Below are 24,485 nucleotides of genomic sequence, written 5' to 3'. Positions count from 1 at the left end.
GGCAAGTGATTAAGATTTGAATTGGCTTAATGGAATTGCTTCATAGTTTACCCACATATTAGCGACCTAATCCTTAAAACTTGAGGATGTGGGGCTAGATGGGAGGTGGGGAGAACTGGGAGGAGTAGAGGGAGGAGAAACTGTCATCAGGATATGTTATGTGGGAAGAAAAAAAAAATCTATTTTCCGTAAAGGGGGGAAATAAAACAGCCTGCCTTGGCTCACTCGCAGCACCGCCCTCCACCTGTAGGGGGCACGCTTCCCGTGACCGCCTTCTCCCCAAGGTCTGAGTCTGCCGAGGACTTGGAGACTAAGGAGGCGTGTCCGCGCAAGCGCACCGGCACTGAAACGATGGCGGCGGCCGAGCGGGCGTGGGGAGCTGTAGCTGGCGTAGCCGGACTATGCAGGCGGTAGGTGTGGGTGCCCCTGCCAGCAATTCCCTGTCGCCGCCCTCTCACTGGGAGGGGACTGGTGTCTAACGGAGTCTTGTCCTGGCTCCAGAGCCCAAGGCCCGGCCACCCTCTACGGACGTCCCGTCCCGTTGTCAACCCCGTAGGGATGTGGCTCCGAAGGGAAGACTATTTCCCGGGGTGGTTCCCCTCCCATTCCGGAGAAGCGCATTCAAGGGCACGGCTCGGAGGGAAGCGACTCCAGGGAACCTACCGCCCAGGCCTATGCCTTTCGTGTCCTGTTGCACTTCAGAGCCACCCTGATTCTGACTTCTTCAGACATCTGCCAGACCCGTGTGACTCCTGAAGAAAAGGGCCTAACAGAATGCTGATGGTTACCTTGAAGTTTCAAATGCATTTCATGAGGGGTGAGCTTGTAGCTCACCCCTGTGTCTTCTCAGCACTTGAGAGGTGAAGGCAGGAAGGAGTTCAAGGCCAGTCTGGACTATATGAGACCCCTGTTTTAAAACTCCTAATACACCTTATAAAAATAGCAGATTAACAGAGGGTTTTGTGGGTTGCCCACTTCTCCCCTGTTTTCGATAACTTTTCTTGAGTACTTTGCTCCGGGTCTCTTAGAATTCAGACCTTCCTGCCAGAGTACCCTTCTGATTTCTCCACTCCGCTGCTGCTCTTTCCCAGGGTTGACCGAACAGTAACCCTGAGATGCCAGGATGTTTCCAAATCCTGGACTATTCCCTCCATTCACTTAATGTGCAGTTACCGGTTGCTACATAGTGATAACAGCTGCCATTTAGTGAACACTTAGCCTGGTATGTCCATGGATTGATAGGTGTCCCTTCGGGAGAATGATCTATCATGCTCTGTATGCCTTTTGTTTAGAGTGCAATTATTAAGTATACAGCAAACAGTAGCATAAGACAGCAAACAGCAGTGTTGAGCGTGCCAGACCAGACACGCCATTCAGCAGAACAGACAGGGAAGCTCTGGGAACCAACAGACTGGGGACTCTGGTGGACAAAGGAAGTCCAAGGCAGAGTATCTTCTCCTGGGTATGACTTTAGCCATTTCTATCATAGGCATCTTTACGTCATGTGGTTAAACAGTAGCTGGGTCTAGTAGGAGAGCTGCCTGGGAATGTCTGCCTTCCCAGCTCTGCTCAAGGGACACTGTTTTCACCCCTCCCGTTTACTCTCTGGTCTCAGGAGCGCGATGGTTTCACTCTTGGGCTGTTTGGCTCTTCTGTTCTTCTTTGACCAACAGGGAATCTTGGAGGACAATTTGAAGCGAACACTTAAGGCAGTGGATCCCTGGTTTGCAAAGCTAATTCCGAGCAGCCAGGGCTACACAGTGAGACCCTGTCTCAAAATTAAGAAAAAAAAAAAAAAAGAACTGATTCAGAAGTCAGAGCTGGAACATTTTTCACTACTAAAATGTCCTTTCCCCCCTGCCCTTTCTTAGCTGTGGTTACTTTCAAAGCTCCCTTTGTTCTCACTTTAATGACGCCTTGAAAATCCCCAGTCAATGCTTCTCTATCAGAGAGAAAGGAAGTTCCACCACTCATGTCTGTGAGTCCAGAACCAGGGAAGCAGAGGCAAGACTATCACCTGGCTACACCGTGATGCCCTGTCCACCTGGCTACACCGTGATGCCCTGTTTCCAAACAACAACAGAACAGAGTCGACTCCTTACCATGTCATTCATTGTTTCTTTAAATATAGGTTCTGTCATGTGGTGACTCCATACACCTTTAAGAAACAACCTCTGCACCAGTATGTACGAAGACCACTTTTCCCGATGCGTGCACCCTTGTCTAACACAGGTACACTTTCACCTCTTCTGAGAACATTGTGGAACAGTGCTAGAGTTAGCGGTCATAAAAGACAAAATTTTAAAGGTTTCTTCAAATTTTTTTTGTTACATTTATTTGTATGTGTGAGAGTGTGCCACACTGCCTTTTGTTTATTTAAGAATGAGCACTTGGAAGGGGCTGGAGAGATGGATCAGTGGTTAGAGCACTTGCTACTCTTGCCGAGGGCTAGGTTTGAGTCCCAGCACCCATATGAAAGCCTACAGCCATTCATGACTCCATTCTAGAGGGTGGATGGCCTTTCTCGACCTCCGCAACACTTCAGACACGTGGTACACATACATACATGCAGGCAAAATATTTACATATATATAAAAAAATCTTAAAAAATCAGGGCACCTTGTTATCTAACTTAAACTGTTTTTTCTAGCATAACACTCTTTCTCTTTTTCAGTACGATTCATGTTTATTCAAACACAAGACACCCCAAATCCCAACAGCTTAAAGTTTATACCAGGAAAGCCGGTTCTTGAGTCGAGGACCATGGATTTCCCCACACCAGCTGCAGCTTTCCGCTCGCCCCTGGCCAGGTACCATTTCTGCTGGTTCTTCCCTGGAAGCACAGTGGCCCTCTGTCTGGGCAGCCTTGCAGAGCTAACACATTTGGCTGGCAGGTTGGTTTTGGAAGAGTTGAGTTGAAATTACAAAAACTTTCTCCTGGGAGTGTATTTGACAGCTTGGTAGCATAAATACTTAACTTAAGAAGGAAGTTCACCAAATGGGTAATTATGATAAATTTCTTATCTAAATCTTTAAAACTCAAAATGTTAAAAAAAATGTGTGTGTGGGGGGGGTAATGGTATGAGTGTGTGTGTGTGTGTGTGTGTGTGTGTGTGTGTGTGTGTATGTGTGTGGGGGCAGGGTATGAGTTTGTGTGGGGGGGGCAAGGTATGAGTTTATGTGTGTGTGTATGTGTGGGGGACAGGATATGAGTGTGTGTGTGCATGTGGGGGGGCAGGGTATGAGTTTGTGTGTGTGTGTGTTCATTTGTTTTTGGTTTTTTTTTAAGACTTATTTATTTATTTATTATGTATACAACATTCTGCCTCCATATATCCGTGCACCAGAAGAGGGCACCAGATCTCATAGTTGCTTGTGAACCGCCATGTGGTTGCTAGAAATTTAACTCAGGACCTCTGAGCCATCTCTCCATCCGTCCATCTTAGTTTTTTAGACAGGGTCCCTCTCAGAACCCACTGCTCCCTTACTTAGTAGACTGGATGACCAGAAGGTCCTCGGGATCCCCTGCCTCTCAAGCTCTGGGCTTATGGGTGTGTGCTGCCATGGCCAACTGTGTACATGTCTGCTGAGGATTTGAACGCAGGCCCGCTCATGTGTGTGCTGTGTACTTTATCCATTGAACCATTTTCACGAGGACTTTTCAAAATGTTTGGAGATGGGAGATGGACATCACTTGTAGCCTAGGCTGATCACATGCTCGCTGTGTAACTGACTGGCCTTGAACCCTTGCCTCCACTTCCTGGTGTTGGGATTACAGATGGCTGCCACTATGCCCAGCTTAAATCTCTGATTTTCAAGAACTATGAAAAGGTGCTCCTTTAATTCCATAGGAAAAAGTAACTAAGTTTCATAAATGAGACAGTTATCAGATGTAGCACGACCTTTTAAAATCAGTGAGGACAGTTTCTGAGTTCACGAGAAACATATTAAATGTGTCAGGGTAGTAAACAAGGTACAGCAAACCTCCTCTGAACCTATGGCTGGAGCAGTCATTTGTGCTGAGAAATACTAGAGTCAGCACCAGCTGAATTCTTGCTAGCTTACTTTCCATGCAGAATGTGCGCTCTGCCTTTGAGTTGCACCCTGACACTATTAGAATTTCCACCTGAGGCTCCTTGCCAAGCACATGTAGAAATCAGCACTGGTAACTTTCCTATACACGACCCGAAGGCAAAGTGAGGCTCAGAAAGAAGTTTTTAACTTTCTAGCTCATAAATATGTACAATTTTTCTGACTTACGCATGCCATTTCTCATAATGCACTGTAGACCATTTATTTTTCGTGCTTCTGATACAGACAACAGTTAGAAGTATGTATATTATAATTTAGTGCACATGCCTGTGTGTAAAACAAGTGTGTGATGAGTATTTCCATCTTTTGCACTTGTACAGTAGGAAATAGTGAGGTGGGCAACAGCACTTGTTTCCCTTGCAAAGAATTCGAGTTCGATTCCAGCACCTGGCAATTCACACCTACCTGTAACTCCAGCTCTGAGGGACTCCAGTGCCCTCTTCTTGCCTCTTCAGACTCTGCACTCATGTGCAGATACATAGATACATGTGCGTACACATAAAACAAATAAAATAATTCTTTAAAAAAATTACAGTAGGTAATAGGCTTTCTCATGTTTTTCATTTCTTTTTGTTATTTAGTTTGGCTTTATTTTATTAAATATAATGAAGTCCTCATCACTATTTAATTAATTTCACAGCTCTATATTGTGTTTTTTTTTTTTAAAGAAATACAACTTCAGAAACACACAAGCATACAAGATTTGCCTAGGATGTTTATTAGTCTGGTTGCACATGCATGGGCATAAGCAAACACTGACACATGTAAAATAAACAAATCTAAAAACTAACATTTACAAAAAGACATATATATGTCTCTGTGTGTCTGCCTGTCTTTGTAATGGATTAGGTAAAATGCTGTGGATTCCCTAGTGACTGCAGTGGTCCCGGAAACACTGCAGGTCCCCAGGCAGTGGCAGTGGGCATCGGGTCCAGAGAGAGCAGCCCATTCCAGTCCCAGGCAGGGACTACACAGTTCCCAAGTGGCTGCAGTGGGCCACGAGGGGCAGTGAGTTCCACAAGGAGAGACAGACATGTGGGCATGCCATGAGACCATGGAAAAGAAGGGACTCAGGCTAGAACCTGAAGAGCAGCTTGCCTTGGTGAAGCGGGGGAGGGCATGGCTTGTCTCTTAAAGGGACAGAGTAGACCATTACAATCTGTCTGTCTGTATCTGTGTGTCTTGCAATACTGGAGATTGACTCTAGGGCCTTAGGCATGCCAGGCAGGAGTTCTGCCGCTGATCTACAGCCTCAGCCTGAGACATAACACGCTGTTAAGTGAAGACAAGCTGCAGAACAGTGGTGCAATGTGATAATATCCATGTAGCCCTCTTCCTAAATCAAAACAGCACTTGACTCCATGAAAGTTCCTGGAGAAATGCACACCAGGACAATCTAGGATTTTAATTTCCTGCTTAGTTTGATTTTAACTTTTTAGCGTTTTTGCTTTTTTGAGATTGGTCTAAGTAGTTCAGGCTAGCCTTGAACTACTGATCCTTTTGCCTCCATCTTTTGAGTTCTGGGCTTAGAGGCTATGCTATGTTGCCTGTCTTTAACCTTTTATTGTTGAAATATTTGCATCCAAAAACAGTTAGTGTAACCCTGTGTGGTGACACATGCCCATAAGCCCAGCACCCTGGTCACAAAGCAGAACTGGGAGTTTGAGGCTAGCCTGCACTACACAGTGAGGCCCTTTGTAAAAATACACACACACACACACACACACACACACACACCCCAAAACAACAAACAAACCAACAAAAAGTCAAAAACAAAACACCTCTTCACTAGAGTGATAGATTTCTCACTGAGCATGGATTGAGCACTAGGTTCGATTTTCTACTACCACAAAACAACTAGGAAAAAAATTCCCGTTTTCTTGTTTTCCTAGAGTTTATTATCTTCAACTAAGCAGACTGGTCTTGTCTGTGCTGAGCTGTCGCAGGGAATGTTTTTGCTAAGCTTCTGAGAGAGGTCAGCCTGTCTTTTGTCTTCCTGGAACCTGGCACTTAGAGATGCCGGGTATCTTCTGAGTGAAGGAGCAGGTGAGCCTGTGTCTGACTTCAGGAAGGGCTTCAGAATGTCCTCGTGGGTCTCAGCGACGCTGTCTTTTCCCACGGGAAGATGTGCTGCAGTTTTTGTGTGTGTCACAGCCTTTTCACGATTGCCAGATGGTGGGCGTGTTTGGGGGTGCTCTTCAGATCCATGTGTGCCTTTGAGGAGCAAGTGTGCTGTGCTCTTGGGCAGACACCTAGGGTGAGGCAGCTGGCTGCAGGATGTCAGAACAAAGCTGTCTGGAGTGGGTAGCATTCCAGCCAGGGATAGCTAACTTGTCTCTTCACTTCTGCATGGGTTTATCGTCTTTCTTGACATCTTTTTCTTTTTCTGTATTCACAGGCAGTTATTCAGGATTGAAGGAGTGAAGAGTGTCTTCTTTGGACCAGATTTCATCACAGTCACAAAGGTACAGTTATGAGTATAAAGCTAAACTAGCTGACTTGTAGCTATTTCTGAATTCAGTGCCCCTCCCTCTCCAGAACGTTCTTTGTTCTTAGGTTTTCAATTTCCCTTCTTTGGTTTCTCATAGATAGTCTTGCTGTGTAGTTCAGGCTGCCTTGAAACCTATGTCCTTCCTTCCTTGGACTCCGTTGCTGGCACTACAAACATGCCATACCCTACCCTACCTTAGAATTTTCACTCTTAATATGCTACAGTTTTTAATAACACTGTGTTATTAAAAAAATCTCAGGTGAGAGACTGGAGAAATAGCTCCACAGTTGAGAGCGCTGGTCTCCCTTGCAGAGAGCCCAGTTTAGATTCCCAGCACCGACGTGACAGCTCACAAACATCTATAACCCCAGTGTTCCAGGGACCTAGTGTTCTCTTCCGACCTCACTGGGCACCAGCCACACACATGCTACATATACACATATGCAAAACATTCATGCACATAAAATAACATAAGTAATACATAAAAAATCTCAGGTGATGTTTACTTCTTAGCTCTGTCAAGTTGCTAGAGGCCTTTCCTAGCTGCAGTTACTTATGATCCAGGTGTCACTGATCTTCAGCCTCATCCGTGCAGCAGGCTCAGTGCAGTGTCCAGAATTACAGGGCTAGCCCACAGCAGGTTGCAGCCTTGGCAGGACTAGGAGTTCAGCTTCTAGGCTACTAGAATAAAAATTTTTTCCCTAAAATTTAAATAAATTAAAAACATTTTAAATTGCATGTTTTATTTTGTGTGTGTATTTGTGTTCAGGCATGCACATGGAATCAGGACAGTTTGCAGGAGGCAGTTCTCTCCTTCCACCATGTGGGTCCCAGGGATCAAATGCAGGCTGCCAGGCTTGGTGACAAGCTTTTACCCACTGAGCAATCTTGCCTGCTCCTAAATAGTATTTTTACCAATTCCTGCTGCGAGTCGATGGAGTAAAAAGGGAACCAAGTCCATATTATGAACAAATTACATATGCATCTGTCAGGTGCCATAGTACAATACCCGCTCTGAAAGGGATGTGCTTATGCAGTCTTTTGACAAATGCACATACAACTAATTTCAGATATAGGGTGTTTTTCCATAGTTCACTGTCCTGCAGCAGTACTGTGAGCTGGACCATGGTGGTGCATGCCTTTAATCCTAGCACTCAGGAGGCAGAGGCTGGCGAATCTCTGAGAGTTCAATGTCAGTCTGGTCTACAGAGCGAGTTCCAGGACAGTCAGAGCTGCAAGGTGGGACCCTGACTCACCAGAAAAAAGAAAAGGTTCTTGAAAGATCTGAGGTTGTAATCTGGATTTGCTTTGCACTTGGCTGGAAATGCAACATATTTCTTCAACATGATTATAGGAGAATGAAGAATTAGACTGGAATTTACTGAAACCTGATATTTATGCAACCATTATGGACTTCTTTGCATCTGGCTTACCCCTAGTGACCGAAGAAACACCTCCAGGAGAAGCAGGTAGTGTTGCATTGGTAATGGATGCTTATCTGTTTCTTACTGGACTTCCTACTTTGCTCGTCTTCGCCTTGATTGCAGAAGTGACCAGAAAACAGATTTTAAAATGTTTTTATTAGAATATATTAATTATGCATAATTATGGGTTTCACTACGGCATTTTATACGTATATGTGATGTGTTTTATCGTAATCACCCTCTATTCCTCTTTCCTTGTCTGCTTCTCAGTCATGATGGTCCCCTTTCTCTTCTCATCCAGCCCCTCTCCACGCTCATGCTCTTTGTGTGAGTGACTCAAAGGAGACCTGGTAGGGCCGCTCATAGGAACTCAGGTGAGATGTCACCTACTGGGGCATGAGCACCTTACCAGTGGTTACACCACTATAGACGATGGCCTTCTTTCCCAGCAACCAGTAACTTTGTGTGGGTCCTCAGGGAGGGTGGAGCCTCATGAGACCCACCTCCTTCCATGTTCAGGTACCTGATCTGAGATAAAAATATCAGTTTTTAAAATTGTTTTTTATTTGATTTGTATGGGTGTTTCCCCTACATCTCTGCCTGTGTACTACCTTATGTGTGCCTAGCCAGATGAGGCCAGGAGAGGGCACCAGATCTCCCTGGAACTGGAGTTAAAGACAGTTGTGAGCCGCTGGTCACTTGGTTTCAGCACTGCCAAGTTCAGAGTCTCTGCAGTAGCTTCTACCTACTGCTTGAAGAAGCTTCTCTGGCCAAAGATAGCAGTCCTAACCTGGACAGAAGGAGGCTATTTCAGAAGGAAATAGTTGAGTATAGCATGTCCTTTAGTCAAACAGCTTCTCCACAAAGGCCTGGGCCTCTCTGTCACAGGTTTAACCAGGTTACAGCGGCAGATCTGGCTCCCTCCTATGGAGCCGGCCTCAGTTCCTGTCAGGATGCAGCTAGTTACCCCATGCCAGGCTTGCCGCTGTTTCATCAGCGGGCGCATCTGGCCTGCCTCCTGTAGCCCTGGGGTTCGCAGCTGAGTGAGATGGCTGGCACAGTTGTCCCCCAGCACCTGCCACCACCTTGTACCCTCGAGCTCACCAGCAGGGAGGAGACTTCAGGAGGAGGATCTTACTGTCTAGTTCTGGGAAACATCCAAGAGCATGGGCGTATTTTTAATCATTGAGTAAATTTGGCTTGGGAACTAATTCTTGATGGAACAAAACTTCATATATACTGTTGTTTTTGGTTTTTCAAGACAGGGTTTCTCTGTGTAGCCCTGGATGTCCTGGAACTCACTCTGTCAACTAGGCTGCCCTTGAACTCACAGAGATCTGGATGCCTCTTCCTCCTGAGTGCCTGGATTAAAGGCATGCACCACCACTGCCAAGCTGTTTCTTTAAAAGTTGTGTGAACACTGAATCTATTATGCAAAACTAAAATTTTTAACTATGAAAAATTTTGGGAATTCTGAAAATTCCCAAAAATCATATATTGACACAAACTTGCTTCCACTTGATTTAACAGATGTTAGTGGTTTCAGGAAGAGGGTATCGAGCAACAAGTAAATGTTAATTTTTCCATAGTTGCTTTAGACCCACTTTTTTCCTTTTTAAAAAATTGTTTTTATTGAGCTATACATTTTTCTCCCCTCTCTTCCCTTCCTCTCCTCTCTCTCCACTTCTGCCCTCTCCATGACCCCCACACTCCCAGTTTACTCAGGGGAGCTTGTATTTTTCTCCTTCCTATGTAGATCCATGTATGTCTCTCCCTGGGTTCTCCTTGTTGTGTGGGTTATCTGGGGTTATAGACTGTAGGCTGGGTTTTCTTTGCTCTATGTTTATAAGCCACTTATGAATGAGTACATATTATATTTGTCTTTCTGGGCCTGGGTTATCTCACTCAATATAGCTTTTTCTAGATCCATCCATTTGCCTGCAAATTTCAAGATGTCATTATTTTTTACTGCTGAGTAGTACTCCATTGTGTAAATGTACCACATTTTCTTTGTCCATTCTTTGGTTGAGGAGCATCCTGGTTGTTTTCAGGTTCTGGCTATGACAAACAATGCTGCTATGAACATAGTTGAGCACATGTCCTTGTGTTATGATTGAGAATCCTTTGGATATATACCCAAAAGTGGTATTGGTGGGTCTTGAGGTAGATTTTTTTTTCCTAATTTTCTGATAAATCACCATACTGATTTCCAAAGTCGCTGTACTGACTCAAATACCTCATCACAAGGAATTTATCTCACGGATGTGCCTAGAAGCAGGGGTGTTGCCCAGGACTAGATACTAAACCCATCAAAGTGCCAGTGAGGCAAAGCTCTACCAAGATCACTTTACAATGAGCCTGTTTTCCTGTGCAGATGGAAAGACTTTCAAGGGACTCTAGGAGTGAAGTGTGGATCAGGTGAAGCCTGGTCTCACCTGTGTAAATTTACACTTGGAGATGTGCACATGCTTGGAGGAAGCCCTGCTCTCAGGTAGTAACAGGGATGGGAAGGCAGCTTAGGACTGCTGCTCTAAGAGCCTTTGACTCGGGTTAGAACAGTTTAATATAAATTACTTATGGGGTTGCCAGGAATCTAATATTTATTACAGTACAGCATGGAATCTCTTTATCTTTTTGCAGACGAATACATTTCTTGAAAAGAGCATTACATTTTTTATACAGGCATTGGTAAAACCTACATAAAGCTTTACAAAATTCAAGCAGTGGCCAAGGATATACCAAGTTCCTTGGTAGAGTACGTGCTCCATGTGCAAGGCCATAGGTTCCTCCCAGCACCGCACATGTATACTCATACAAACACATGCGCGTTATACACACAGACATGTTCATATATGTGCACTTGCACATATACGTAGACGTGCGCACACACACGATAAAGCAAAACCAAAATGAAACACCATTCTTAGCTCAGATTTGCAAAGCATTTGGAACTTTCCAGAAGGCCTACATCTGTATTTGATATAATTATCTTGAAAAATCACTAAATCGAGAAACAGAAAGTTAAAAAGATGCTTCCTAAGTAGCTGTGCCTTTCCATGTCACATTTACAGCGAGATCAGAGGGGCATTTCTGTGCTGCTCTCGGTCCTTGAGAGTTGGTTTGCTCCCCATCTCAGCCCCAACACAATCAGGCTTCACTGAAGGCTGTATTCCCCTGTATTACTGAATGTTGAGTGACTATTTTCCCTTGGTTTTTCTTTTGTGAACCACATGAGCCATGTTACTTTACCAAGCTTTGTGTTCTATTTTGTTGTTGTTTTTGTTTTGTATTTTGAGACACGGTCTTGCTCACTCTATAAACCAGGCCGGCCTCTCATTTTCCGTGATCCTTCTTAATCTGCATGAGTACACCATGTCTGACTTTGCTTTTGTGTGAAAACCCTCCTGGTTTAATGCTTATATAACTACAAAATTGGTACTCTTGAGTTTTTATTTATAATTTTTTTAGGTTCTGAAGAAGATGATGAAGTTGTGGCAATGATTAAAGAACTGTTGGACACTAGAATACGGTACGTGTTAAAACCCCCAGCACCCTCTGTCCCCTCCACAATCCAGTGCTGCAAAGATAGCTCTCATTAAAGCAGCATGCTTTTACCGGAGAGGGAAGCAGGGCTCCAGAAAAACAGGGAGTGTAACCAACATAGGTCACCTTCTCAAATGAACTGAAGGCTGTGCCTTAGTATTCAGTGACATCTTTAAAACTATAGTCTGTGTGCACATGGTCAAGATGAATTTTCCCTCACGGTCTGTATAGGAAAGAACTTCATATTTGTGAGCATTGTGACGAGAATGGCACCCATGTGCTAACTGCCCGAAAAAGAATAAAGACAGGAGCCAGGCGTGGTGACACAAGTGTTCCCTAGGGGAGCAGGGGCAGGAGGAGCTTTGTGAGTTTAGGCCAGCTTGGTACACACAGTGAGACTTTGTCTCAAAAACAATGCACAAAATAGAAAAAGCAAGGATGAAAACAAGACTAGTGAACAGCCTGTTTCCATGTCTCTCACAGCAGACCAGGAAGTCTGGACTTTTAAAATGTTTCCTTCTTTAGGTATTTTAAGAAACAATTTAGAAATTTAAAATAAGAGGCTGGCTAAGTGGCAGGGATCTACTTACGTGCGTAGTGGCACACGCCTTTAGTCCCAGCACTCAGGAGGCAGAAAGAGGTGGATATTTAAGATTGAGGCTAGCCTGGTCTACAGAGCAAGTTCCAGGACAGTGAGGGCTTCTCAGAGAGACCCTATCTCAAAAAACAAACAAACCTATTGACTTTACCTTTAAACTCAACAAAGAGAAACTGAAGTAATCCTTAATACTGGGGATATTCCAACTGGTGTTTAAGATAGGTGATTAAAATGTTAAAGAAAATAAATGAAAAGATGAGGAAGCCGGGCGGTGGTGTTGCACGCGTTTCATCCCAGCACTTGGGATGCAGAGGCAGGTGGATCTCTATGAGTTCGAGGCCAGCCTGGTCTACAAGAGCTGGTTCCAGGACAGGTTCCAAAATTACAGAGAAACCCTGTCTCGGGGGGATGGGGGCGAAAAGATGAGGAATTCCTGCAAGAACAGGAATCTCTACGAAAAGAATATTTGTAGAACTAAAAATATAGTAAATGAAGAACCCATGAGATTACTTTCATGTGTGGTGTGACATGGCTGGAGTGGACTCACGCGTGTTGGAATGTAGAACAGTAGTGAAAACCCAGGTTGAAGCACACAGAAAGACGGAATTTGGCGAAAGAAAAAAGGCACAAGCATCATGCATGCAGAAAATCTCATATAGTGTCCTAATGGTTAATTGGATAGAAGCAAGATAAATGACCTAAATAGGAGGTGAGTGTGAATAATGCCGAGTCTTGGCATTATTTGAGACACGGTAAAAGCAATCTTTCATGGTAGAATAAAAGATCTGAAGTAGGTGTGATGGGGTGATAGCAGCAGCGAAACATAACAAGCAGCTGTGTGTAACATGAGGGCCGGCTTGTTGGGGTTTCCATCCCGCCCGGTACCCCAACAGCCGGCAAATCCCAAAGAGAAATTACACACAGGACTCCATAAGGTTATAAACTGATTGGCCCATTAGGTCAGGCTTCTTGTTAATTCTTATAACTTATGTTACCCCATTATCTTTATCTACATTAGCCACATTGGCTCCGTACCTTTCTCAGCTGGTCAAGTTACATGCTGCCTCTTCGATGGTCTGCGCAGGAGTCAAGGAATGGCTTCCTGCTTTCCAGGATACTCCTGTTTTCATTGCTCCACCCCTACTTCCTGTCTGGCTTTCCCGCCTATACTGCCTGCCTGGCCAATCAGCGTTTTATTAAAATATGATTGACAGATACAGATAATTCTCCCGCACCATTTCCCTCTCTCTTTTTTTTTTTTTTTAAACAAAGGAAAATACCCATAATCCATTTGTTGGGAATGTGGGCGTAGTATTTCAGGCTACTTCCTGCTGGTTGGGGGCGCTGATAGTCTTAAGGGGACCTAAAGAAAATTTAGAGTTATAATCAAGTCATGACTGGAGTATCCTGTGAGTCTCGATCATCTCAGGCAGCAGTCTTGGATCAGTTCTGGATGTAGACCTCTGTCATCTGGGCCATCTGTTCCTATCGGAGATTTTTCAGGTGGCCTCCCTTGGTCAAAGGTGATTATTCTTAACTCTGAATAAATCCAGAGTCTCTCGTTTTCTGTGGAAACAAAAGCAAAATCTCTTCTCCAAAGTAACATACCTTTTGACTTCAGTTTTGAAGCCAAGGTATTTTCAAAATTCCTATCTTGGGTTAGTTTAGCAGCATTTATAAACAAAAATCTTTTAGCAGTTGTTGCTCCTTCCTCAGCAATCAAACAATTTAAAGAGAGCATAAAAGCATACAGTATGAAGATTATCTGTGCATTTTCCATCTTTATGTGGCTTTATTTTAACCTCTATTTCTTTTATTTTTACTTTTACTTTTTGAGACAGGATCTTTGTATATCTTTGTCCTGGAATAACACTGTAGACCAGGCTGTCTTTGAACTCACAGAGATCCTCCTGTCTCTGCCTCCCCAGTGCTGGGATTAAAGGTGTATGCTACCACACCTTGAACTCACAGAGATCTGTCTCTGCCTCCCAGGCATTGGGATTAAAGGCGTGTACTACCACACCTTGAGGTCACAGAGGTCAATCTACCTCTATCCCTTGAAGTCACAGAGGTCAATATGCCTCTGCCTCCCAGGCATTGGGATTAAAGGTGTGTACCACCACACCCAACTACTCTCTTTCTTTCCTTTTAACTTTAAGAACTTTAACTTTTAGTCTGTATATACACACTGTAAACCATTTAGAGGTTTTCTTCATCTTTGAATCTCTCTTTACTGTTTATCTCTCTTTTTTTGACCACATGAGCCTTTAATTTACAAAGCAATATGGGAAGCCGTGGCTTTGACAGCTAGATCCAGCTCATTCCTTAGCTTTCCAGACTCATAGCTGAGATACCAGCCACAGCTGTGTTCACTGCCACAACTTGTCGTGTTTCAAGGTCCTTGCTAGCAAGCAAGCTGCATCATTCTGCTCACAGACCACACTCAGTCGGACTGCCTGCCTGCAAGAGTCAGAGTTTGTCCTGGCAGGACAGCCCAGAAAGCCGGCACTTTAAAACAGCACAGCTTTTTTCCTGCTACGACCGAAAAGCATGCGCTCAGCTCTCCACCAACAGCATCCAAGTGTTTCGTGGCAGGACCTCCCAATGAGCTGCAAGGTTTTGCAGCCAAGGCTGAGTCAAGAAGCCTCTCCTAGATGAGAGCATTTGCTTGCCTCTAGCAAGCAGAGCAGAACCGAAAAATTGCTGCTACCAAGAAAACATACTTTATTCTATTCTTTCCCAAACTTTCTCAGGCTTTCTGTGGATTCATTTATCCACGTCTGGGCGCCATATGTAACATGAGGGCCGGCTTGTTGGGGTTTCCATCCCGCCCGGTACCCCAACAGCCGGCAAATCCCAAAGAGAAATTACACACAGGACTCCATAAGGTTATAAACTGATTGGCCCATTAGGTCAGGCTTCTTGTTAATTCTTATAACTTATGTTACCCCATTATCTTTATCTACATTAGCCACATTGGCTCCGTACCTTTCTCAGCTGGTCAAGTTACATGCTGCCTCTTCGATGGTCTGCGCAGGAGTCAAGGAATGGCTTCCTGCTTTCCAGGATACTCCTGTTTTCATTGCTCCACCCCTACTTCCTGTCTGGCTTTCCCGCCTATACTGCCTGCCTGGCCAATCAGCGTTTTATTAAAATATGATTGACAGATACAGATAATTCTCCCGCACCAGCTGTGCAGAAGAGAGGGCAGCTGTGCAGAAGAGAGGGTGGCTGTGCAGAAGAGAGGGCGGCTGTGCAGAAGAGAGGGCAGCTGTGCAGAAGAGAGGGCAGCTGTGCAGAAGAGAGGGCAGCTGTGCAGAAGAGAGGGCGGCTGTGCAGAAGAGAGGGCAGCTGTGCAGAAGAGAGGGCGGCTGTGCAGAAGAGAGGGCAGCTGTGCAGAAGAGAGGGCAGCTGTGCAGAAGAGAGGGCAGCTGTGCAGAAGAGAGGGCAGCTGTGCAGAAGAGAGGGCAGGCGAAAGAGTGAACGGAAACGCAGATACAGCTAAAGACACATACAGTGGCTAACAGAGGATAAGATTGTCACAATGTGAGAAACCAACTTCGTGCTCCTTATAAGGGTACCTGCTTAAATGTAGGACAGAAACATTGAAAGTAGGACACTGGAGAATGCATAGCTTTCGGACAGTGAGGGGAGGGGGGGCTACTGGAATTTAACAGACACCAGAAGACATTGTACCCGACCGCTGTAGATGCCACCACACAGTGGGAGTATTTGCTACCAGGATCATATTCTAGCCATCTAATAACACAGATTCAGAATAAATGAAGAATATTGGACAGAGATAGAAGTAACCCACAGTAGGTGAGGAAATTAATACCTCTATCTAACAAAGCACAAAAAAATAATTGGGCAAGAGAGAGTTTTAGAACTTATGATTTTTATTTATTTATTTTCGAGACAAGGTCTCACTTTGTAGCCCTGGCTGGCCTGAAACTTGGTATATATGCATACCACCAGATAGATCTCTGACTCACAGAGTTCCATTTGCCTCTGGCTTCTGATTGATGGAATGAAAAGCTTAGTAAACCACCATTCCCAGGGCAGGGTAGAGTTTTAAACATGTAGTTAGCAATTAACTAAACATTGACATATGTATAATGTACTCATCAAGAATAATGTATTATTTTCCTGTATATATGGATCATGCACTAAAGCAGCTTGTATGCATGTTCAGAAAGCAGCCCTTATCAAATTTCAGAGTTAAATTCATTGAGACTGTTGGGTTTTGTTATTTGGTTCTGGGGGTTAAACCAGGATCTTGCACTTCATAAGCATGTGCTCTACTACTGAGTCACCCTGCCCACCACCTCCCACACCCCCATACCAGCCCCCCCCCCCGGGAATACTGTTTCCTGACTGCAGTGGGATGGAGTGCTCTTCAGAATGGCTTAAGGTTAGGCAGGTAACAATCTAAGTCAACACAGAAATTATGGTGGATACCTTAACTGGGATAATATGGAGCCATTGGGATGGCTCACTGGGTTGTGTTACTTGTTGTCAAGTCTGGTGACCTGAGTTTCATCTCTGAGACCCACAGGGTAGAAGGAGATCACTGACTCCTGAAAGTTGACCTTTAGCCGTCATAGGCACACAGCAACATATACACACCCCCAGAACAAATAAATACAATAAATTAAATTAATTAACATCTGCATGACCTTGGCTGGGCAGGTTTGTTTTGTTTGTTTTTATTCACAAGGTTACAAGGAAATTGGAAAAATCAAAGAAAAGACAAATTAGACAATAGTAAAATCATGCCTTTCTCAGTATATAGGACCGACAAGATGACTTAGTGGATAGGAGTACCTGCTGCTGCTCTTGGCAACCCAGACGCTATTCTAGAAACCACGTGGTGAAATAGAGAGAAAACTCCTACAAGTTGTCCCCAGCTTCCACATGCATGCTGTGACACATGTGTGCAAGCATACACACAGACACAAAACAAAGGTGAGGCAAAATTAAGAGGGCTGAAGAGATGGCTCAGTGGTTAAGAGCACTTACTGCTCTTGTAGAGGACCCAGGTTCAGTTCCCAGCATCCACATGGTGGCTCACAACACCTGTAACACTAATACTAATTCTAGGGGGTCTGATGCCCTCTTCTATCCTTTAAGGGCTCCTGCATCTATGTGGTACACAAATAATACACACACGCACACGCACACACATGCACACACACACACACACTCAGGCACACACATGCACACATAACTGCCTTATTTAAAGCTTTTTTGAAAGACTTTGCAGTGTGTGTATGACAGAATATATAAGAACTACAAATTGACAAGGAGAAACTGAAATAGAGGCTGGAGCAAGCACACAGCAAAAGACAGCAACCAAACAGCCACTAAATGTGGAGGGGTGAAGAGTGTGCAGCCTTCCTACTCATTATGCATATCCAGATCAAACCTCCACAGATGTTACTTCAAATCCAGCAGGCAGGCTCATCCATTTTGATTGACTCCAGTGGCTCATGAGATAGGCGTGCTCACCTGTCTGGTGGTGCCACGGACAGGCTCAGGTGAGCCACTCAGACCGTGGGGGAACAGGACGAAGGGACAGAAGATTTCAGAATATGGCGAAGGAAATGACAGACAGACCACCCGCAATGTATTTGAGAATGCTGCTGCGTTTTTACTTTTTTAGTGCGAAGCTTTTATATTTTTACAAACAAAGAACTTGGCAGAGGCATACATCTTCAGATCATAAAATAGAAAAGATCAGCACAAAACAGTTTTACAAAGAGAATCTTTAAAGATGCTTTGGCATGAGTACAAGGACTTTTGCTTCCTCACGTTCTGTAAAGTTAGCCTTCTTGTTTTTAGAGAGGCCACTGTTCTTAAGTTAGGCCATCTTTATCAGCTTACACCAGGTGGCTGGCTGGGTTAAGCTAAGTGACCTTGTGTGTCTGGATGAGAAAGAAGAAGGCTACTATCTTCCTGGGAAAACTTTCTGCTAGGAAACTTTAAAGACATGATCTCAAACTTGTCTGAAACTCATCTCATACCATTAATCTCAACTCTCTTCCCTTCCCGACTCTCAGAGTCAGATGTTGTAATTAGTCTAGATTTACTGGCCATAAGGAAGGCTGCATAGGCCTCCTGTTAAATCGCACGTATTTTCCCAGGTAAATGCCTAATATTGTTTTCCTGTAGAAGGTTTCTAAGGTTTTTCCTAGTAAAATTAACTCCTTTTATTCCACATCATCAAGGAATTATCCTAACGATGACCCCCAATTCCCAGAACTGGCTACTTCTTTTAAGGCTTTAATGAATAGTGGGGCAGAGCTCGAAATGTTTTTAACAGTCTTGTTTGTATCCGCAACTGCCTGGAATACTTTGATCTGTTAGCAATATGCAAGGATCACAAAGAACACACAGACAAGGGAAAAGACAGACATATGGCACCAAGGACAGTCAGGTCGAGTCAGTACAGGTAGCAATTACAGGTGGCATCATGACCACAGCTGATTGCCTGGAATACAGCTCCGAGAAGCACAGATCCCAATCCTCCAGCAACACTTGCCCATCCAGTCAGCATTTCTGCTACACTGGCGAGACAGCCGTGGATGTAGTATGGTGGCATGTAAGGGTGGGTAATTCTGGGAAAGTGGCATAGTTTAAATAATAGTCACACTTTTAATTTAGCTGGCTCGGAACTGAGTTTATAGCCCAGTCTAGCCTTAAACTCATGGCAGTCCGCCTGCTTCAGCTTTCAGTGCTAGGATTACAGGCACAAGCCTCTACTCCTGGCTTATGTTCAGAATTTGCCCCAGAAGTTTTGCCCTCGAGTATATGCCCATTCCTAATACCTATCCAAACCAAAAGATGCACAGATGAATCTTTACAGCCATGTTATGTGCATAAGTCAAATACCTATCAATAGCAGGGTGGTAATCAACTCTGTCATGTTAGTGTAGTGGGATACCATGCAGCCATGAGATGGATAGGCTCTTATACTCGACAAGAACCAGTCATACACATGTATGGTTTAACACCAGAATTCATGGCCAATGAGGATGCTCAGCTGGGAAAGTCATTTCCTGATAAGCCTGCTACCCTGAATTCCATTCCCAGAACCTACATAGAGAAGGAAGTGACTCTGGAAGGTTTTACCTGACCACACATGTGCCATGTACACACACACACACACACACACACGAGAGAGAGAGAGAGAGAGAGAGAGAGAGAGAGAGAGAGAGAGAGAGAAATAAAAATATAATTAAATTATTAAATTTAATCCAAGTTATGGGGCTGGGGAGGTGGCAAGATGGTAAAGTATTTGTCATGCAAGCGTAATGACCTGAGTTCAGTCCCCAGAACCCATATTAAGAAAGCTGGGCATGGGGTGTATGTTTGTAATTCCTGTGCTTGGGGCAGAAATTACTTAACCTAATAAATGGGTTCCTGTTCAGTGAGAGACCCTGTAAAGCCAAGAGGAACAGTGCCTAAGGAACAGCACTCAAGATTGGCTTTTGGCCTCTGCGCTACACATATTCATGAACCCCGATCCAAGAACTAAACACACACACACACACACACACACACACACACACACGTAAGCACATGCACAAAACAGCAAACTATCTTAGTCGTTCTCATTGAAGGCATGCATCTGCTGTTTTAAATGTGTTCTGAATGTCCTGTGGCCACAGGCCGACTGTGCAGGAGGATGGGGGTGACGTGATCTACCGCGGCTTCGAAGATGGCATCGTGCGGCTGAAGCTCCAAGGCTCCTGCACCAGCTGCCCCAGCTCCATCATCACCCTGAAAAGCGGGATTCAGAACATGTTGCAGTTTTACATTCCAGAAGTGGAAGGTGTGGAACAGGTAGGCAACATTGTGGCAGTTTGGGTTATTGATGAAATGGGGACCAAGTCTATAACCTATCTTGACTTAGGAAAGCTCCATCGGTGGTTCTATTCTGAGGATTCAAAACACCATGCAATTTTATATAGATGGATATAAGCATGGAGGAACTCACATAATTTGCCAACCTCTTATTCTTCCTTTATTCCACTTCCAACGCCATTTTTTTCTTTTAAGATAGGTCTTGTGTGGCCCAAGATGGCCTTGACTCTTACATTTGTACATACATGTGGGTGCATGTGCTTGCTTGTATATGTGGGTGTGTGCACTGGTGTGCATGTGCAGGTCAGAGGATAAAGTGGAATTGATTCTCTCCTTCCTCTTTATGTAAATTACAGGGATAGAATTCAGGTCATCAGCTTTGGCAGCAAGTGTCTTTACCCCTGAGCCATCTTGTTAGTCCCAGGTTTGTTTAGTGAGACAGAATTTCTCTCTAAAATCTAGACTGGCCTGGAAATTGCTATGTAGTCTAGGTTTGCCTGAAACTCATAATCCTCCTGCCTCAGCCTCCTGAGAGCTGGAATTACAGGCATGTGCACACTGATGCACAGTGAAAGTAGCACTAGCTGGGCTTTGGCTGTAGCTTATTGGTGTTTTTTGTCTCTAAGTGTGTAAGTAGCTAAGAAACAGGGCCTTTAGGAAAGGCAATCAAAGAGGAGACAGTTATGGACAGTAGAGATTTGAGAAACTCTTGTGAGTGGTTCTGTGGCTTTAGGTGTCTTCTTCAGTTGCTCAGAGAGTCACTTATCTCTGAGTAGTATTAAAGGCTGGCCTTTGGTCCAGTACAGGTCCTCATCAGTCCTGTGCTGGTGTGTGTCAGAGCTCTGTGTGTGTGTGTGTGTGTGTGAGAGAGAGAGAGAGAGAGAGCGAGAGAGAGAGAGCACTGTGTGTGTGCATGGCCTCCTAAAAGACTAGAAACCCTGTGTGTGCGTGTTTCTCTGCAGCAGCCCTGCTGGGTCTCACAGGTATCATTTGCACATTGACATTGATCAAGTTCTTGGGACTCTAACTCCAAATTTAGAAATGATTCTGCCTAAATAGGACTTGATATACAAAATTCTTTGCATTAGATATTGTTGAAATTGGATAGAAAATATTTATTTTTTTAAAGTAAGAATATCCATTTTTAGTTAATTTCAAGAGAAACTAGGAGGAGAGAATTCCTTTGTTAAGTATCTCTCTTCAGAACCCACCCAGATTCCAGTTCCATTTTAGTTTCTGTTGTGTTTGGTTTAATTAAGTTTGAGATGAAGTTTTGCTCTGCTGCCTGGCTGGTCTTGAGCTCCTGGGCTGAGTGATTCTGCTCAGCCTGCAGGTATCTGGGGCTTCTGCCACTGTGACCCGCTCATCAAGATTTGCTTTTTCATCATTACTCCCCCTCTTCATCCCCAATGCCTTTTGAAAAAAATAGTATTAGTTGGGGGCCAGTAGATTAACAAAGAGGAAACATTTTTATTCTCATGCCAGGGTGGGTACATAATTGACTGTTACAAACGTTAATTGTCATGTAATTGTAGTAGGTGTGGTAAGGAGAGAAACATTCACAGCTTTTTATAACTCCTTCTTTTCAGAGGTGTGGCCTTTATTATCCAATAATACACCAGCCCACACAGGACTGGTCTTTCTCTCTTTCCTTAAGTAGTGTTTGTTACCATTCTTCTTCCCTGAAAGTCTTCATTCTTCTTTAGGTTTAAGACAATTTTTATTTGAGTAAAACCAAAATAGTTTATAGAATTTTTTTATTTTAAGAGTGTTTTTGGAATTCCTCTTTTAAAACAAAATATTCTTTCTCCTGGTGGCGTTCGTGCACATCAGTTTAGAACTCATAGAGATTTGTTTACCTCTGTCTCTTGAGAACTAGAAATAAAGGCATATCTCCGTGCCATGTTTAAAACTTTTAAAATTACATTTACGGTATCATGTTCATGTGTGTGTGTACACACACTACAGCGCACAAGAGGAACCTTGCAATTAAACCACCCTGCGGAGGTTCACTCACCATGTTGAACTTGGGGATCAGCTCGGGTCTCAGACCCAGCAGCAGAGTCTATCCTGGAGCCGGCTTTCTGCTGGCCCAGCTGTTGGTTTTCTGAGGTCTCAAGTTGTCTAGACCTGCCTTAGAACCTGCTGTGTAAAGGAAGCTGGCCTTGAACTCCGGATTCTGTGATTGTAGGCATGCACTAGCAAACCAGACAGGATTCAGTTTTTAATTAACTATGTTTACAAGAATAATTAGTTAAACTTTAGGGAATATATTTCAATACATAAGATGCTTTTAAGTAAAGATGGTTAAACAGGTGAAAACACTCACTGGGCAAGCCTGGCAACCCAGGTCCCATCCTTGAGCCCTCTAAAGGTAACAGGAGAGAGCTGACTCCAGAAAGTTGTCCTCTGACCCTCACATGCACGAGGCATGCACACCACCCCTATTACACAACCCCATCACACACACACACACACACACACACACACATCACACACACACACACCCATCACACACCCCCATCATACCACCCCCATCACATACACCCCCATCACACACACAGATCACACCACCCATCACACACACCCACACACAGTTTTCTAAAAAGATAAAATATAAATTTCATTACTCTTTTCACTGAAGAATGTGAGCCATTCATTTTCAGTCTACACAGCCGAGACTCCACTGCCAGGGGCTGTCTTTGCGGTGAGGAAAAGAGTCTTTTATAGGTATTTAATTACTTTTATTATCTCAGGATCCCAGATTCTGATGGAATCCCGAGCTGTGGGCTGCTGAAGGCTTCCTTGCTGTTGTGGTGCTGTGCGTTGCCATGGGCTATTTCAGGAGTCAAGTGACATGCAAATCAGGAAAATAGCATTGTCTAATGTTTCCTTAACTCTTGAATTTCTTTTGTTTTCTGGCTTTAGGTGATGGATGATGAATCAGATGAAAAAGAAGCAAACTCACCTTAAATATTCTGCATTTTCTTTTGCTGCAACCTTTGGACTTAACTGTACAGAGTCTGTATTGATCTCTGCTCTGGAAGCTGATTAATAAAATGTTTCCTTCCTCCAGAATGATATAAATATCATTTGCTTCACCTCACAAGTTATTTATACCAGCCTGAGTCATCGTCCACACTCGTGGATTTTATCCAGGGCTATTTTTATTTCTACTCCTCATCTTTCTGGTTCTCCTTTGCATACTGTGTGAAGCAGTTTAAAATACATTTCCCATTTAACTCATTTGCATCTTTTATATACAGAAATAAATAGAAAGAATGATTTAAAATATCCTAAAATGACTTAGTTTTTTTCTATGAGATATTCAAAATTATTTTTTGCTGAAGTTTTTAGTTTATTTTAAAAAAAAAAAACAAAACAAAACAAAAAAAAAAAAACAGTGCCAGGCAGTGATAGTCCACACCTTTAATCCCAGCACTCGGGAGGCAGAGGCAAACGGATCTCAGTTCCAGGCCAGCATGGTCTACAAAGTGTGTTCCAGGACTGTTACACAGAGAAACCCTGTCTTTTTCTTTTTAAAAAAGAAAAAATAATAATAATTCTGATTTAAAATGGTAGCTGTTAAGTAGCCTGAGTGTGGGAGCCTGTAATGCCCTGAGAAGCACAAAGAGCAGTCCACTGAGTGTGCACATGGGGAAGCAGAGCGGGCTGAAGCTCAGCTCATGAGGCCCTGCCTCCCTGTTGAGCCTCTATCAGGATTTCTGAATTGCTGCACTCTAACCAATGGAGATGGATCATAGAGCCCTTGGTTATGAGTTTTACTGGCTTGTGATTTGTGGCAGGTTGCAAAGTGTCCACCTTGAAATTAAACGAATTGACATGTATCTTTCAATGAATTGAATCTAGAAAATAAAATCAATAGGTTGAAACAGTTGTTGTGTTAATGGTTGACAAATAAGGAATAATTTAGGTAATTGTTGTTCCTGGCACGATGGATGCCTGTCATCCCAGCACTGCAGGAGTCGGGACATCCAGATCACAGGGTTCAGATCCGTGTGGGCTGTGTGAAACCCTGTCTCAAAGAAACCAAAACAATGGAAATAATCACTCATTATTAGTTGTGCTTAGCGAAAATAAAAACAAAAAAATCCTAGAAATATATAAGCTATTGTTATGTAAATATAATTGAAAATTCTTTATAAAGGCCAGGTTCTGGCCTATAATTCCAGTGAAGGTGGGAGGATCACAAGTTCAAGAAAAAGATGGAAAAGAGCAAGGGATAAAGGAAGAGTGGAATACTGAGGATGTTGTACTGATAGGGTGCTTGCCTAATACATATAAAGCCCTAGGCTTGATTCCCAGCAAAGAAAAGAAAAATAGTAAATGTAGGATAGCTTAGTAGGCATTTGAAACTAAGATTCTTGTTCTGAGATTTCTTGCTTACGGCATAGGGTAAAGTGCTCTGTAGAATGTTCCTGGATTTTTTTCACTGACCACTTAACTT

At 43.7% G+C, this 24,485-nt stretch overlaps 1 protein-coding gene across 2 annotated transcripts; it reads left to right on the top strand.

Annotated features, from left to right (window-relative positions):
• Window positions 1–285: 285 nt before the first annotated feature.
• On the top strand, window positions 286–23,095 carry Nfu1 (NFU1 iron-sulfur cluster scaffold). 2 transcript variants are annotated; one of them, XM_048416436.2, is made up of 8 exons: window positions 286–410; window positions 2,132–2,232; window positions 2,675–2,894; window positions 6,491–6,557; window positions 7,938–8,052; window positions 11,476–11,536; window positions 19,822–19,996; window positions 22,946–23,095. In XM_048416436.2, exons 1-8 carry the CDS (start codon window positions 352–354, stop codon window positions 22,988–22,990), a joined length of 843 nt encoding a protein of 280 aa, XP_048272393.1. In that variant the 5' UTR covers window positions 286–351; the 3' UTR covers window positions 22,991–23,095. The 2 variants fall into 2 exon arrangements, with proteins under 2 accessions (XP_048272393.1, XP_048272394.1); XM_048416437.3 differs by having other exon boundaries at window positions 287–410; window positions 2,675–2,810.
• Window positions 23,096–24,485: the final 1,390 nt, after the last annotated feature.

This window comes from Myodes glareolus, chromosome 6 (genome assembly GCF_982192425.1).
Source record: "Myodes glareolus chromosome 6, mMyoGla1.1, whole genome shotgun sequence".
Lineage (NCBI taxonomy): Eukaryota > Metazoa > Chordata > Mammalia > Rodentia > Cricetidae > Myodes > Myodes glareolus.
The sequence above is the reverse complement of the archived record's forward strand: the minus strand, read 5'-3'. Positions and strand labels throughout refer to the sequence as shown.